This window comes from Talpa europaea, assembly GCF_964194135.1.
Source record: "Talpa europaea genome assembly, chromosome: 1".
Classification (NCBI taxonomy): domain Eukaryota; kingdom Metazoa; phylum Chordata; class Mammalia; order Eulipotyphla; family Talpidae; genus Talpa; species Talpa europaea.
In genome coordinates, this window is record NC_140073.1 from 6,838,876 (window position 1) to 6,855,256 (window position 16,381).

Genomic DNA, 16,381 nt, shown 5'->3' on the forward strand with positions numbered 1-16,381 from the left:
GCCCCGAGCCGGAAGCAGCGTCCGTGCGTGTGGCGGAAGTGGCTGTGCGTGTGACGCCGGCGGGGGGGGGGCGGGACCCGGGGCTGAGAGCGGTTCGCGCGCTTCGGGCCTAGTCCGGACTCGCCAGCGCCGCCGCCATATTCCCGGTAACGGGGGCGCGCGACCGAAGCCCGGCTGGGCCGGAAGAGGGCTCCGGGCCGGCGCCGCGGCGGGGAGGGGGTCGGTTGAGTTTGGGGCTGCGGGACCCCGCGGGCAGAGGGAGGCGCGGGCCTTTGAGGGCGGGGGCCGAGGGCGCCGGGCCGGGTCTGTGGGGAGGGAACGGGGCGGGCCTCGCCGGGGGCGAGGACTGGGCCTGGGAGGGATGCGGAGCGGCTGGAGCTCCGGGACGCCCGGGGCCTCCGGCCGGCGCCGCGCCGGGCCCTAGACAGGTGCGGCGGGCCGGGGCTGCGGGCTTCGCCGCCGTCGCTCTTCGGACGCGCCGGCCGGGGCCCCGAGGAGCAGAGGCCTGGACCTTCCCGGCGCGCCTCGGGAGCTGCGGCGCCACCCGGGTCGGGCCCGAGGGTGATGGGCAGCGAGGCCCGCGAGCCCGGGAGACCCGGGAGAGCGAGGGGCGGCGCGAGGCCGGGGGCGGGGCGGAGCGGGTGGGGCCGAGCTCGGCGGCCGGGATGCGGCGTCTCGGGAGACGGGAGGGTGGCAGCCTTTGCCCTCCTCCCACCCGGGACCCTCCTGCCTGCTAACTCCTGCCTTTTTCTGGGTACCGCAGTGGCATCCCTTTCACTTTGTCCATTCTCCGGGCTCGCGATCACCCTTCCGGAGCCATGTCAGAAGGAGTGGACTTGATTGATATATACGCTGACGAGGAGTTCAACCAGGTGAGGGCTCTTCGTGAGCGCTGGGATCTACCTCGGTCAGCCCGCGAATCATTTCTAGCAAATTTGCAGCGGTTCCGTGCTGTGCCAGCCCTTGAGGATTTGCTAGGCCTGAACACGCCTCTGTCAGGTCTACAGTTTTACCTTTAGCACAGACTTCCAAGACTTAATGATCACGCCACTTAATGTTAAGTTAAGCCTCCAGGCTTAATTTTAAAGGCTTTAACTTAAGAGTAAATAAAAATCGGGCTTAATAGAATGGTGAATCAAAACGGGTGGAACTTGCTCCCCCAGGAAGCCAAAGTTGATGTCTGTCCTCAATAGCTAATCATACTTTAAAGTCAGAGTTGTTTGCTGTGAATGTTGAGGGCAGTGGTTATACTTTATGATTCACCCCATAAGACAGTGCAAAGGCACACTGTAAAAGATCTCTTAACATTTACTGTCAACTCCGTTCTGATTGTTTTACCTTTAGTAGCTTGACTCCAGTTTGAGAAGTCCATAAGCATTTTGGTGTAGTAAGTGTTAATGATGAATATGATTTTTCAGGGGTACAAGGGCTGCTGGGAAGAGGAAAGTGTTAGACAAACCAGTTAATAAACAGGTATAGACCCACTCACCCTAAGTCACATTTGTTCCCCTCTTTATGTTATGTCAGGGAACAGCATACAGTGATTCAAAACAGTACTCTCCTGCAGCATAGTTCTGGCCTCTGCATGAGGTCAGATCTTAAGCATGTTCTGCGGTCTCTTGAAAACTTACTAACGTTTGGCCTGGATTGTTTTCATTACCATTGTACTTGGTGAGCTGGCTTTTCCCACTGGCATCTTTCAGTGGGTACACATACAGACCTGTAAAGAGGATAAAAGCAAACTAGAGGAGAAAAGTACCTCTGCTTTACCCTGACTTTTATATGAGACAACAAAAGAAATTGACCCATGTCATTTTTTTCACTTGGCATGGGTTAACATATACAAGTCATTTTTTATGTATTGTGCTTTTTTAACTTGGAGATTTAGAACACACACCAAAGTGGAGAAAATATTGTAATGACCTTGTACTTATTATATATACTTTTCAGTAGGCATCTTACCATGTCTCTTAAGGTAAATTAGTCATTTAAACGTGGTTGCCGATAGGCTTAAATATACAAAAAGCTTTTTTAATTTCAGAAAAGGTTTAATATGGGAAAAAGAAACGTTTAGTATATTAGTTTAGTTGTAAACCATTACCTTCCACATTTTTTCATATTGCTTTGAATCAGATTTTTACTACTGGGTGCAAATTACGGGGGTGTTTTAAAAGTTAAGACAGCAATGAAATAAGTTTCTCTTCATTCTTTAATAGTGAAAAGCCTCCCCCCACCCCCACCCCCCACCCCCCGTCCTTCCCCACCTCACGTTCCCTGTCTGTGGGTGGTCACAGCACTGCCGCTCGCCTCAGGAAACAGACTCGGTGACCGCAGCTTGGGCTGCATTTGTCTGAGAACATCAGATTTCATGATTTCTTACCACAGTGTGGGCCATAGAGAGGTCGCTGGTTTCATCCGATGGTCATTGCTTGTCAATGTAGAAGTTGTTTGGCTGGACAGCTTTTTTTGCCTCTTTAGTTAAAAAGAAATTTTTTTTTGCATTTGTGATAGGCCTAAGATGGTTTGTGGGCGCTAGTAGGCGTTTATACCCGACAATAGTTGATGTTTGGGAAGCTGAAGAAGTGTAACTGATGTTGAATGTCTTACGGAAAAGGTGAGGGGAGAGGTGCTTTTTGCCCCCACGAATGAGTTAATTTTGGGTAAAACTGGTTTTATTGAAAACTACTGAAGAAATAATAAAAGTTCTGTCTGGCTAAGATTGTTAGTAACAGGCTTATTCTGAAAGCAGCTAATTCCAATTGTGTTTTAGAATGTTCCTTATTCACCCCTAGCTTACCTGTGCACAAGAACCCCATCATATATACTTTACTCCATAGGGAAATTGAACAGAATTCCTAGCTAGAACCCCTAATCCCTTACAACATGTGCTGCAGAGGCCTCTCTCGCAGAGCTGCTTTATTCCTGTTTCGTTGGAGTCTTGGGCTCTCTTGAGTAGGGGAGAGGAACTTCAAAGGGGACTGAAAGTTGCCACTCAGCTGAGTGTTTTGTCTCTCTTCCTTGTACTAAGACAGGACAGTATGAACAATTTTCTTCCTTCTATCAGTATATGTTTATTGAATTGCTGTTCTTTGCTAGCCAGTGTCAGAACTAGTCAGAAAGCAGGGAAAAATGAATCCCTGTTTTCAAGTGGATCCTTGTGTTCTGTTCCCACTGCTGGAGAGCAGTGGAATCTGTGAAAAATGAAAATAGTATTTATAAGACCAGAAGCCTTGAGGTTTGGTTATAAAGAGAAACAATGGAATCAAGTAGGTTGCTTTGAGAAAAATAAATGCAAGACTTTACTACTTCCCTTAGATATCAGGGAGGGGGAGGTGGGAGGGTGAAGGATAGGGACATCAGGTATACAGGTAGGGGAAGATATAAATTCAAGATCAGGGCCTCTCTGGTGGCGCAAGGGGTTAAGTCTGAGCACTATGAAGCTGTCCGCAGCCACTGCAGCTCAAATTTGATCCCTGACCAGGGAGCTGACCCACATGGCGCAGCAGACCTGTCTCACCTGCTGCTGCCCTCAGTAGTGTATTTCAGTTGTTCCGCCTGTTCTCCCTGCTCTGTCTCTGGTGAATCCTCTCGCCACCACCCCCACCTCTGGCCTACACCTCAGCTCTTGTATGCATAGATAAAATAGATCTTTTTAAAAAAGAAATAAGTAAATTCACGATCATTCCAGTTCTTTGTTAACCACACAGTTCCATGCTAAACACAAACTTCTTCCTGAGTTGTCCAGTCAGTATTAATACATGCTTATTAATTTCCCTGGAATGAAACCTGCAACATCAGTGCACATAAAGCCTTGGTTTCTTTCTTTCTTTCTTTCTTTCTTTTTATTTAATTTGTAGAATTAGGTTTTTCATTAACCTAATCCCTCATTGCATAAATCTCCAGCTCATTTGGTGACCAGCAAAACCTCCGACCTTTATTTTTTTCTTAGCAGTAGAATTAAAGTGATTTGGTGTTGCTAGCAGATTTTAGTCCAGGCATAATTTGATACATTGTTTCTTCAGTAAAATCTTCAACAGAATTTTTAGAGGCCTGCCCTATGCTTGCAAAAAATTCTGTCATCTATGAGCTGGGAATCTGGTGACAATTTTACAGTCATTGAATCCTTTGTGTTTCTTAAAATGGCAAGGTAATCTGTGCACCATGGTCTTCCAGGGTTGAGTCTATCAATCTTTCCAGGGACCCTGGAATAGTAGATTGTTTACCTAGTCTTTTAGCATAGGAGATTTCCTGGTGATACATTGGATCTTTGAGCTGTCTAGATTTGCACTGTCTAGATTTGTCTAGATTACCAACTTTTAGTGGGAATTTTTGTATTACAGCTTTTAGGCACACATCTCTGAATCACAAATACTGCGTGGAAGGAATCCACTGACTATCCAAGATAGAGTGTTTCCATGTTTCCCTGTAAGTTCCATTTCAAGGTCCTTGATCAACAAATAAAGCACTCTAGTGTTGAGGTAGTGCCTTCTAAGGGTTAGAGCAGTGGAGAGCAGTCTATGGTGTCTGCCTTTCTCTCTCTTAAGCCACAGGGCAAATCTCCATACCTAGTACATGAATGAATGAAAAAGTGTTTTGTCTAGAGTTGGAATTCCTTGGGGCATAAGGACTGTGAAATGTTATACCTACAAAATGTCTCTTAAACACTAGCTACCTTTACTTTGTTACTCACCCTGTACTCCCCAAGTATTTTTTCTCTACCTGTTCTCTTCGTGCTTACCCTTTTTGATGCAAGCTACCTACTTACAGGGTTAGCTACTAGATGATAGTTCATTTATCTCACTGATGCCTTTTCTTGTTTTTAAGTTGCTCCTAAAATGTTTACTCTTTTGCCATTTTCATTCTGATGTTTTTATAAGATTTAAACTCTTCTTAGAGTATTTATAATGTTGGAAATTTTTTTTTTAGAGGCATGTTTTATTTATTTATTTGTTTGTTTGTTTGGTTGGTTTTTTTGTTTGTTTGTTTGTTTATACATGCACTAGGTACAGTCAGAAGCACGGGAGGGTGAGAGAATTCACCAGAGCCAGAGGGGGGAGCAGAGCAGGCAGAAGGACCGAAGTACACTGCTGAGGGGAGCAGCGGGCGGCAGGAGAGGTCTGCACGCCATGTGGGACCCTCCTCCGGCGGCCGGGGAGCAGCGGGGGATCGAACCGGCGCCGCAGAGGCCGCGGGCAGCTTCGCAACGCAGCGCTCAACTGCTGCGCCACCGGGGAGGCCCTATAATGTTAGAAATTATTGACATGTCTCAGGAAGCACAATCCTTTCTCCTTCACTATCAGAAATATTTGATAGTTTTATCTTAGTTTGTGTGTTCTTTGTACTTCAGATCAGCTGAAAAACTCTTTCCAAAAGTTTGTGTTCTTGTGCAGTCTGAGAATGAATTTAGTAATGAGTCGCTGCTCTCTAGGCTTCAGAATAGGCCGTTCTTGTGATGAAAGTGAAGGGAAAGTGGAGCTGCCTGTCGGAAGCCGCATTAGAAGAAGTGACTCTTTATTCAGGGAACCGGACAAGCTACCTAACTTAGGTTCCTTCGTTGCCTCTTTACAAAAGAACAGCAATGACGTAACTGAGCTGTCGTTTCTGTTAAGCACCTTGAACTATTGCTTGTCTCTTATCATTTTGGCAGCATCACCTTTAGCTGGAACGTTTCAGAATCTTACCTGAAAGAATGGTGTCTGACTCTTAAATACAAAAGATCTGAGTTGATGACATTGCAAAATCTGGAACATTTGGTCCCTTGATAGCAGAAAATTAAGATCCCTTGATAGTGGTTTTTGTGGTTGTAGGATTTTGGGTGTATAGTTGTAGCTTGAACTGCTATGACAATACCAAAGCGGGGGTCATCTCTCAGACTGCAGTCTGGAAAGCCAAAATGAGGTTCAGTTCTGACTGGATTGCATCTGCTTTTTACCTCCTCATATCAGAGCAGAGCAGGCAAACTCACTCTTGATTCTTATAAGGGGCACAAATCTCATTCGTGAGAGCGCCACCTGAAGACCTAGCCGAATCCTAATGGCCTCCCAGAGACCCAACCTCTTAATACCATTACACTGGGTAGTAAGGTTTCAACATGTGAATTTGGAATGTATACAAACATTCAGCTTACAATGTAATAATATTGCATAGGCAAAAGGTACATCTTAAGTATCTTTCAGAGTACGCATTCATATTATAAATGCTTGCTTTGACAGCATATGGTGTGAATGCTTGTCCTGTGTGTATGTTTGAACACCTCTGGGATTACTCAAGGGTGTCTTTTAAGTGTAATGGAAATGTATTGGATCTGCATGTCATTTGAGAAATAGAACTTAATAAGGGAAAACCCTCAGTTTTCCCTTCCCATTTATTTATATTTTTAAGTTGTCTTTGATGGTTGTTAAAAAAATGGGATTATGTACTGACTTTTAGAGCCTCTCTGAATTGTTTGTGTAAATCAGTGGTTTAAATCAGTAACTCCCAATTGTTTGCATTTTGGTACCATCTTTGACATGCTCTTTCTTTGCTTTCTATTTCTTTTCTAATTTATTTTATTTATTTATGCATACAAGAACTGGGGTGTAGGCCAGAGGTGCAGGGGGTGAGAGGATTCACCAGAGACAGTGGGGAGCAGAACAGGCAGATCTACTGAAACGCACCGCTGAGTGGAGCAGCAGGTGAGACAGGAGAAGTCTGCTATGCTGTGTGGGTTGCTTCCTGGCCAGGGATTGAACTCATACTGCAGTGGCGATAGCTTGATAGCACTGAGACTTTAACCCCTGAGCCACCAGGGAGGGCCTCTTTGCTTTCTATTTCTAAATATTACTGAATTTACTCTTTAAGTAGTTTTGTGTAACTCTTCATTTTGGAAATAACTAAAGGTGTTGAAAATAAATTTTCATTAGTGTATTTCAACTTCAGTTTTTAGAAACTGACAGTGATTTGTAATACACCTCTATGCATCCCTACTTTTTGTTTTATCATGATGTCCCTTTTTCTCACAGGTGACTAGAGATAGAAACATTGCAGATTATTAGCAGAGTCTTGGGAAAAACCCTACATAAGCGTAATTAACTGAAATAGTTTTAAATGGGCAAGTTTTTCTTACCCTCGTTTGCTAGAGTAGAGGAAGTTTTCTATGTTACTTTACAGAGTATCTGACTGGATTCTAGGTAAACTAGAGTGAAATAGAATGAACAAAATAAAAGGTTCGCAAACCCACCTTTGCCAACCCCCCCATCTCTTAGGACCCAGAGTTCAACAATACAGATCAGATTGACCTGTATGATGACGTGTTGACAGCCACCTCACAACCCTCAGATGACAGAAGCAGCAGCACTGAGCCACCTCCTCCTGTTCGCCAGGAGCCATCTCCCAAGCCCAATAACAAGACCCCTGCAATTCTGTACACCTACAGTGGCCTGCGCAATAGGCGAGCTGCTGTCTACGTGGGCAGCTTCTCCTGGGTGAGCATGGATAACCAAAAAGGCTTATGGGTGGCTGGAGGGAGAGCCCTGGGAGGTGATGGCATTTTCAAAAATGGATGTTGCACTGTTTTTGTGCTCTGATGGGGTTGGATTTCTTTTTCCTGGGATCAGGTTGGATTGATCTCTGAAAGAGAACTATCCTGAGGACGTACTGGTGCCGAAGAAAGCAATGATTGAGTGGGTAGTTGCTTTTTCTGCCATCTTGTTACAGGCCCCTGACCCTGGGGCTTTATGTCTAGCAGGGTCCTCTGTGGGATGAGATTTCAGAGTGAACACCTTGAGCTCTTGGTGATCATGAGATCATTTTGTTACAATGGTGGGTGACAGGGATCAAAGACCTTGATAGCAGTAGTACACTTGGGTGTGATTGTTGTTCTGGGAGTTATTGTGTAATGTGGTTTTAGGCTAGTGGTGGGTGAAGTTTTTCCAAAGTATAAAATGCATTTACTGAGAGGAAAGTTCCTGGCATTGGTCGATTCTGACCTGTCAGATCTGTAACTTAAAACTGCTAGTAATCAGCGCTTGATCTGATGGCCAGGCAGCCCAATTGGTAGTCAAATTTAAAATAGGTTTTAATCTTCTTAATCTGTAAGATGGGGGCTGGGGAGGGGGTGAGTTTGGAATTCTGTATCTGTGAGAACAATAAGAAAAGTCTGCACTAATGGAAACATGAATGGGCTTTGGGGTTTCCTGTGGAGGTCATGAGGTTGTGAGTAGAATCCTAGGTTTGGGACAAGGGATTGGGACATTCTGGGGTGGGGGTTGTAGTTCTTGACATTTCTTCCTTTTCCATCTTGCCGGCCCCAGTGGACCACAGACCAGCAGCTGATCCAGGTTATTCGCTCTATAGGAGTCTATGATGTGGTGGAGTTGAAATTTGCAGAGAATCGAGCAAATGGCCAGTCCAAAGGGTGAGGTCTGGATTTGAGAAGCCCCTTTTAGTTTGTAACCATTGGGATAACAGATCTGCACTGAATTTTGACCCTGGATTTTAATCCCTCTCACCCCTGGCCCAGTTTTTCTGCCTTGGTTTTGGCAAACTGCTTTAGAATGGGGACCTCACTGGAATGTAGTAGAATATCCATCACTGAGGGGCAAGGAAAGCTGATTTTTAATTCCAAGTAAATAGGAAGTTTATAGGCTTACACCTTTTTGTTGTTGGGAGTTTTATGAATGTGTTTAATGTTATTAGGATACCCTTTGCTTTACTAATCTTTACTAAAAGGGGAAGAGAATGTCTTGTTCATCTCTCAGTTGTCTAGTAGATCTCACACATTTTTAATATTTCTTCCTCAAGGTATGCTGAGGTGGTGGTTGCCTCTGAAAACTCTGTTCACAAATTGTTGGAACTCCTGCCAGGAAAAGTTCTTAATGGAGAAAAAGTGGATGTGAGGCCGGCCACCCGGCAAAACCTGTCACAGTTTGAGGCACAGGCTCGGAAACGTGAGTGCGTCCGAGTCCCAAGAGGGGGTACGTGGAGACCATCTGTATGAAGGGGGGAAAGTTGTGGGTTTGTTTTCTTTGATGTAGGCCCGGCCTACAAATGTGGAGGCATTTAGGGGGAGGGCGGTGGTGGTTATGTTTGGTGGCATGGTCAGTGATTGGGCCAAAAAATGAGGCTGTGTACAAAAAAAGAGCACTGTGCTGGGAGTCAGGTAGGTTCAGGTTATAGTTTGGTTTTGTTACTAACTCACTATGTGACCTTGGGCAAGTCCCTTTACTGCTTATTTCCCCTTCTGAACTTGATATATGATGTTTAAGTTTCTGTGAACTTTAAATTATGTGTTTCTATCTAAAAAAAAAATAAAAAAAAAAAACCTGCAGTGAATATGCGCTTAACTGTAAAACATACCTCTAAATTATCAAGAAGCAGCCACCCTAAAATGTAAGTAAATTATGAAAAGATGGCTGTAATCTTGTCGTAAACATACATCGGTAGGGCGCTCTGTAAGGAATGCTGAGGAATACGAATTTAATCCATTTCTCTAGCATTATCCAAGAAAGACGGTGCCCTTTTCATTACCGAATATTAGGGGGAAAGCTTGCACAAGCCTGCCTCAGCTTGATGGTAATCTTCCTTACGTTTACCTTACTCCCTGCCTTCTGCTCTGTACTCGCCAGGCCACCTTCTGATACTAATTTGGTTTCCCACCGAGGCTCTGCTCCTAGGAAGAGAATGCGCTGCCCAGCGCCACAGTGTTCGGGTCCGCTTGGCAGTTAGAGTTCTCATTGTAAATTAGTAAGTTGGTGTTCTGATTCATGATTCAGTGTCTCGTGAGTTTGGTTAGTGTGGATCAGTCTCCTAGAGTCCTGTCACCCATGGGTAAAGTAATAAACCAAGTTTCTGAATCTTCACAACCTGAGGACCAGACCTTACAGTGTCCCAACCTTGCAAGATGTGGCCTTCCTACAAGGCTCGGCCTGAAGCAGCCAGCCACCTTTATACTTTTTTGTACAGTGGGGAGGAGGTGGGAGATGGCAGAGTTTCATCATCTATGTTCTACACAGGTCCTGCTTAGGTGCTGCTCAAAATAGTGCCTGTATTGTTTGGATGGTCCACTGGGACCTTGTGTTGGTTGGTTGGAGGTAGAAAGGTACTCCTCTTTGGCATAGGAGCTACGATTTTCTTTTAACGAGATCAAGAGCCCAGAGGGGTGTGATGTGAACTCCCACTACTCTAGGTTAAAAGACACATCTCTTGACAACTTGAATTTTCAAGTTCCCTCTGTTTCAGAATCTTTGTATAATTCAACCCTCTCTGACTTCCTTAAGGTGCATAATTTTACTGCTGATTTGAAGATTCGTGTACACCTCCACTTGAGTGTGTACACCTTGGTGTGACCTTTATTTGCTAAATGATGGCGGTGACTGAGTGTTACTTGTTCTGTCACATTAATGGGCTTGAGTTCTGTTAATTCATGAAGTACAGTGGGCAGACTAACTTTGTCTAAGAATGCTTACTACTTTTGGGATTTATAGCTATAGATACTCTAGAACCCTTGCAAAAGTGGGAACAGTAGCTAGGAAGGTGGCTGACTCTCAGAGGATCATACTTACTCTACCTCCTCTTCACTGTGGGAGAACTCCGGGAAGAAGCAGATTGCCACATGCTTGAGACATGAAAAGCAAAAGAACACTCATGCGGCTCTGCGGTGGGTGCGCCAGGGTGAAGGTCAGGGTGATCAGTTCCACCTCGTGCTTTCACCAGGACTTGGGGGTTACTAACAAGTGTTAGTGTGGGTCCACTCCTCTTCTTCTTCACACTTAGCTGGCGGCATCTTTCTACCTCTGATGCTGTCAGGGCCTTGTGATTGTGTTCTCCTTTCGGGTTCCACTTCAGCCAGGCTTAGATCATTAAATGGAAGAGGGAACAAGTGTAACCAAGTGACTTGACAGTGTCAGAGCCATGTTTCTAACAGTGTAAACATGTTTTGAGCCCCTGTGGTGCACCACAGCACGCAGCAAGCGGTGATGCTACTCCCTGCGGACTGCCTATGGGGTAGAGGGTTTGGGCTATTGAAATGGAATGGGACTTCCCCAGACTTGAGGTCTGTCTTGTACTAAGGTTTTGGTAGGAGCTCCTCCTGTCATCCGGCGGCAGATCTTTCCTTGGCTTATCTCCCATTTCTCTGTACATTCACTTAACCTTCAGTCTTCCACTCTTGTGTCTCTCTTCCATATCCAGGTAGCGGTTTTGGTAACTGGATGGAGGAAGTTCATCTTTCCCCTGCCCTTCCCTTTCTTTGCCCAAGTTCCTTGGCCGAAGTGCCATGGCAGAGAGAAAGCCTCAGTGTGCTGCAGGACACAGATGGTCAGCTGGTGCTGGTCTCAGAGACAGGCTCTGGATGCCTCTCAGGGGTGTGGGGTGTCAGGTCAGCTTGAGCACAGCTGAGCAGTGGTGAACATCGCGCTGTCATTTGCTTACATTAGAAGTCTTCTGCGTATGAGAATAGGAACAAAGCTAAGGGTAAGTTAAATGTGAAGCAGAGTTCTGGACACAGAGAATTTAGTTTGGTATTGCTTCCCAGGTTTATGTCTTCACTAAGAGTTGCCTCTGACCTTTTTTTCTATGCCCCCCCCCCCAAAAAAAAAAGTAGTGGACGATTTTTACCTTCTTTCTCAGCTACCTCCATCACCTCAGTTTGGTGTCAGATGACTTGCCGAAGGACGAACTGGTCCAGTGGATACGTCTAAATCATGAGCAGTAACATTAGTTTTGTTTTGTTTCATAGGTATACCTCCACGGGCCCACTCCCGAGATTCTAGTGATTCTGCTGATGGACGGGCCACACCCTCTGAGAACCTTGTACCCTCATCTGCCCGCGTGGATAAGCCCCCCAGTGTGCTGCCCTACTTCAATCGCCCTCCTTCAGCCCTTCCCCTGATGGGTCTGCCCCCGCCCCCGATCCCACCCCCACCTCCTCTCTCCTCAAGCTTTGGGGTCCCTCCTCCTCCTCCTGGCATCCACTACCAGCATCTCATGCCCCCTCCTCCTCGATTACCTCCTCATCTGGCTGTACCTCCCCCTGGGGCCATCCCACCTGCCCTTCACCTCAATCCAGCCTTCTTCCCCCCACCAAATGCTACAGTGGGGCCTCCACCAGATACTTACATGAAGGCCTCAGCACCTTATAATCACCATGGCAGGTAAGGACCATCTTGTTCCCTTCAGATCTAAGCCAGGTGTAGTAGGGTAAAAAGCTTTGTTTCCCCTGAGGAAGTAAGTGAGCACTGAACTGTTTTCCCTTGTGGAAACTGTTGCCATAGTGTTGAATACTGGGAAATAGTTGACTGTATATTTGATACTGGTTTTATTTGGGGTTTTTGGTTTTGTGGGGTTTTGTTGTTGTTGTTTTTGCATCTTAATCACTTGATCCAGACTATGTCCTTCATATCCCTTTTAAGGAGCTTGATTAAATTGAGGGCCTTAAGTGACTGTTAGGAAAAGTCTAGCACTGTTGGGTCATGCCAAAATTACAGAATTACATGGTATACATCCTGTCCTTGAAGAGAACATGAGCATGTGAACAGGCTAAGAACCATTTAAGACATCACATTGGAGAGCTTGACCAAGTGACATAGGCTGTAGAATACGGTAAAGATGAGGGGTGTGGACAGTCAGGAATGCTGTTATCTCTGTGCAGCCGAGATTCGGGCCCTCCGCCCTCTACAGTGAGTGAAGCAGAGTTTGAAGAGATCATGAAGCGAAACAGAGCAATTTCCAGCAGTGCCATTTCCAAAGCAGTAGCTGGAGCCAGTGCAGGTAACTCAACTCTTACCTTTGCTACCTTCTTACCTTTAGTTTTCCCATCGTTTTGTCACTTCCACTGGCAAGTAGTTAAAGTTGAAGCACTGTTAGATTCTCAAAAGTGGCATCTTTTGAAAAGCTTTATGTAAACCTGATTTTATGACTTTAGAAAACTAGTGATGTTATTTAATTAGTCTGTGTCTAGACCTACCCCCATGAAAACCAACTAATACCATCAAGCTGCGATATTTATTGTAGAATGAAATTCCTGCATCATGGAGATCCTGATCTCAGTGGCTATGGTGTCTGTGTAGTGAGGCCAGTACCAGGTGTAAACTCTGTGTTTTTAGAAATAAAGACTTGCTATGGAATCTGATTACATTTGGGCATGTAGGTAGAGCCACTCGACCCTGTGTGGCCGATCTTGAAAGAGACAAGTCTGTGTCAGGCATAAAACGGCCCTTACGGCTGACTCTGGCTTTTCTGTCAGTAGTTAGTGGGCAGAACCAGAAGCCATGATTCTGAGCGTCCTGGGCACAGAATCTTTGGTTCCTAAGAAAAGAGAATATATGAAGTTTTGGGGTTTGGTCCAAGTTTGCTATTATTCACTTCCTGCCTGTGAGTTTTCCACATGAATATCTTATCAGATCACCTAAGAAATAGGTGAATCCTAAATAGCATCATCTGTTTTCCATCTTTGACTGCAAAATTTGGACCCACAGAATAGGTTAAAGACAGGAAAGTGTGTACAATCTCTTTTTCCACCAGAAAACTTCCGTTGACATCTGGGCGTGGCTTTTTTTAAATTACAAAGTAATACGTGATCATTGTAATAAGTCCAATATACAGGGTGTAGAGAAAATAATCATTGCTCTTCCTGCTGATCCCCCTTCATAGTGAGATGATCTGTGTAATAAATAAGCAAATCTCTATTGCCCTACATTTGTGTTGTTCTCATTCCAGTCATTGAGACCACAAATACCTGCAGAGTAGGCCAATGGCCCTGCCCTAACAGAGCAGACTTCCTCTTGTTCCTCGGGCAACATCGCAGCTCCTCCACTGTCTTTATTGCTGTTGCTTCACTCAGAGGAAGCTGCAGTCCTCACTGTCATTGGGCCCCTGTGTGGTGTCATGCTTTCTTGGTATCGTCTTCTGTGCTTAATGCTCCTGACCTAGCTTGGGAAAGGTTCTGCAGCTACTCCCCCACTGCCACAATCCCTGAGCCAGCATTGCTCACATTTGGGGTGTGAAGGGGCTAGTTTTTGATGGCAACATAATTTTACACACGCATACCAGAAGTATGTGTTTTATATATGTTACCTATATGAATGCACGTGTGTGATAGGGATTAAAATAATTCAAACTTTGAAATGTGCAGTGTTAATAAAAGGTCCTCTCTATAGGAACCACCATTGAGACCATCTTTTGCAATTTAGTGTTCTCTAGATTTTTTGTGAGTGTAAAACAACATATAATTTTGCTTGATTTTACAAAAATGAAACATTGCAACTTTAAATAAAGTATATATTCTGGGCATCTATTATATTTCTAATGATAATACCTAACACATAGTGAGCCCGTTCTGGGTGTCACTGTGTTAGCATTTTTCATGGATTATTGTGTTGACATACACATTTACCTTATGCATTTTAGTTACTATAGTATTCTACAGAACCAGTGTTCCCTAATAAATATATAACTAGACTCTATTGCAGGAGCTTTAACTCGTTCCTAATTCTACAGTACAAAAAATAATGCTGAAACGGACATTGTTTATTAAAAATAATAGAACAATTTTTAGACTTGTTGGGCTAAGAAGTGTGCTGTTTATTTTAATGAATGTTGTCAAATAGCCTCCAGACAATGACCCTCCAATTTATTCATCCCCGGGCAGTGTCTGAGAACATCTATCTGATTCCCGACCATTGGACCCTAAGTGCCATCCTGTTTTATACCTTCTACTTTTGCCTCATCCATTTTATGGTGATTCTGTGAGACATCTAGTTGCTCATGGTTTGTGTCCTCCCGAGGTCTCCTTTTGGTCTAGTGAGTTTACTGCCTCAGCTTATCCTTGGCCTTTCCCATCCATCCCCTGTCAGGGGATTACAGTGACGCGATTGAGACGCTGCTCACAGCCATTGCTGTTATCAAACAGTCCCGGGTCGCCAATGATGAGCGTTGCCGTGTCCTCATCTCCTCTCTTAAGGACTGTCTTCATGGCATTGAAGCCAAGTCCTACAGCGTGGGTGCCAGCGGGAGCTCATCCAGGTGAGTTGATGATTGTCTCTGCAGTCTACCGGCCCCGAGCAGTGCTCTTCCAGGCATTGGCACAGGGAGGAAGTGTCTGGCAAGAACCTGACTGAAAGAGCAGACCTGGCCCTCATGTCCTTAAAGGGAAGAAATTAATCAGACGTTTGTATTTTTAAATGTTGTCATGTCTGGAATCTGTGTGGGATGAGACAGTGAGCTTATTGAGCAAAGAAGACACACTGATACAGTTAAGAACATGGGCTTTGGAGCCTTGCATATTTGGATTTGAATCCCAGTTCTGCTCAAAACTACCTGTATGACCTAGAGTATGGATGTTACTCAACTTTCCAAGCCTCATTTTTGAAAAGGGACAGTAGTGGAGTTGTTGGGAAGTACAGCGCTGTAGTGAAGGTTGGGTGAGATAATGCATGTAAGTCTCTTAACACCACCTGATGTAGTCATTAGATCTCAACAAATCTAGCTGTTACTATTTAAAAAAGAGAAAAAAGACTAGTCCTCAAAGAGCTGATGTCCTTAGTGTGTCCATGACAGACTGATGTGGAGTGGCTTACACCAATACCAGGAGACACCGAGACACAATACTCTTGGATTTTGAAGTGGAAAGAATGTGGTAGTCCCTGTGAGTGAGTGAAGGATCTTTCCCACAGGAAAAGACATCGGTCCCGAGAGAGGTCACCAAGCCGGTCCCGGGAGAGCAGCAGGAGGCACCGGGACCTGCTTCATAATGAAGATCGACATGATGATTATTTCCAAGAAAGGAACCGGGAGCATGAGAGACACCGGGATAGGGAACGGGACCGGCACCACTGAGAAAGGTGGGACAAAGCCCCATGCCTGGCTTGGGGGTGATCTTCATGAAAGAAAATGATTTCTGGTGAAGAGTTCTCTCTCTTGAAAGCAAATAAAGAGGATAGGGGACTTTTGCCTTAGTTAACTGAAAGTTCGAGAGGACAGATTTCCTGTTTGTGAGAACTCTCACCCAGAGCTTGTTTCTTGGCTGTCTTAACCTGGAGACAGCTTGGCGTGCTGGCTGAGAGCTCGGCGTCTGCAGGCAGATGCCAGAGTGTGACACGCAGCTCCTGCGGCCCTATTACTTTCTGTTCTTGGGTCTCCTCACTTGTAAACAGAGATAATAAAACAACTGTCTCATTGGATTGCTAAGTGTTCTGTGAGATAATCCATAGAGCGTTTAGTACTCATAGTACTTCTTTAGTAAGTTCTCAATAAATGACAGCCATTGCTCTTACCATTGTTGCATTTAACCCCACCAAACTGCCAACTTAAAAGCAGGAAAATTGACCAGAACTGCAAAGTAACACCACTGCATACTTGTTTTCAAGGTACAGCATTATTTTAAGAATTAATATAAATTTAAAAG

The 16,381-nt window shown here is 45.0% G+C and overlaps 1 protein-coding gene across 2 annotated transcripts; it reads left to right on the plus strand.

The window, feature by feature from the left end:
* Positions 1-254: 254 nt before the first annotated feature.
* Positions 255-15,813, plus strand: CPSF7 (cleavage and polyadenylation specific factor 7; the record flags this gene model as incomplete). Of its 2 annotated transcripts, XM_084255621.1 has the most annotated exons (9): positions 255-303; positions 764-872; positions 7,245-7,463; positions 8,292-8,395; positions 8,782-8,954; positions 11,717-12,131; positions 12,629-12,747; positions 14,832-15,000; positions 15,651-15,813. In XM_084255621.1, the coding sequence occupies 8 exons, from the start codon at positions 819-821 to the stop codon at positions 15,811-15,813; spliced, it is 1,416 nt and encodes a 471-aa protein (XP_084111747.1). The 2 variants fall into 2 exon arrangements, with proteins under 2 accessions (XP_084111747.1, XP_084111746.1); XM_084255620.1 differs by lacking the exon at positions 255-303 and having other exon boundaries at positions 819-872; positions 8,782-8,927.
* Between the last annotated feature and the right edge of the window lie 568 nt (positions 15,814-16,381).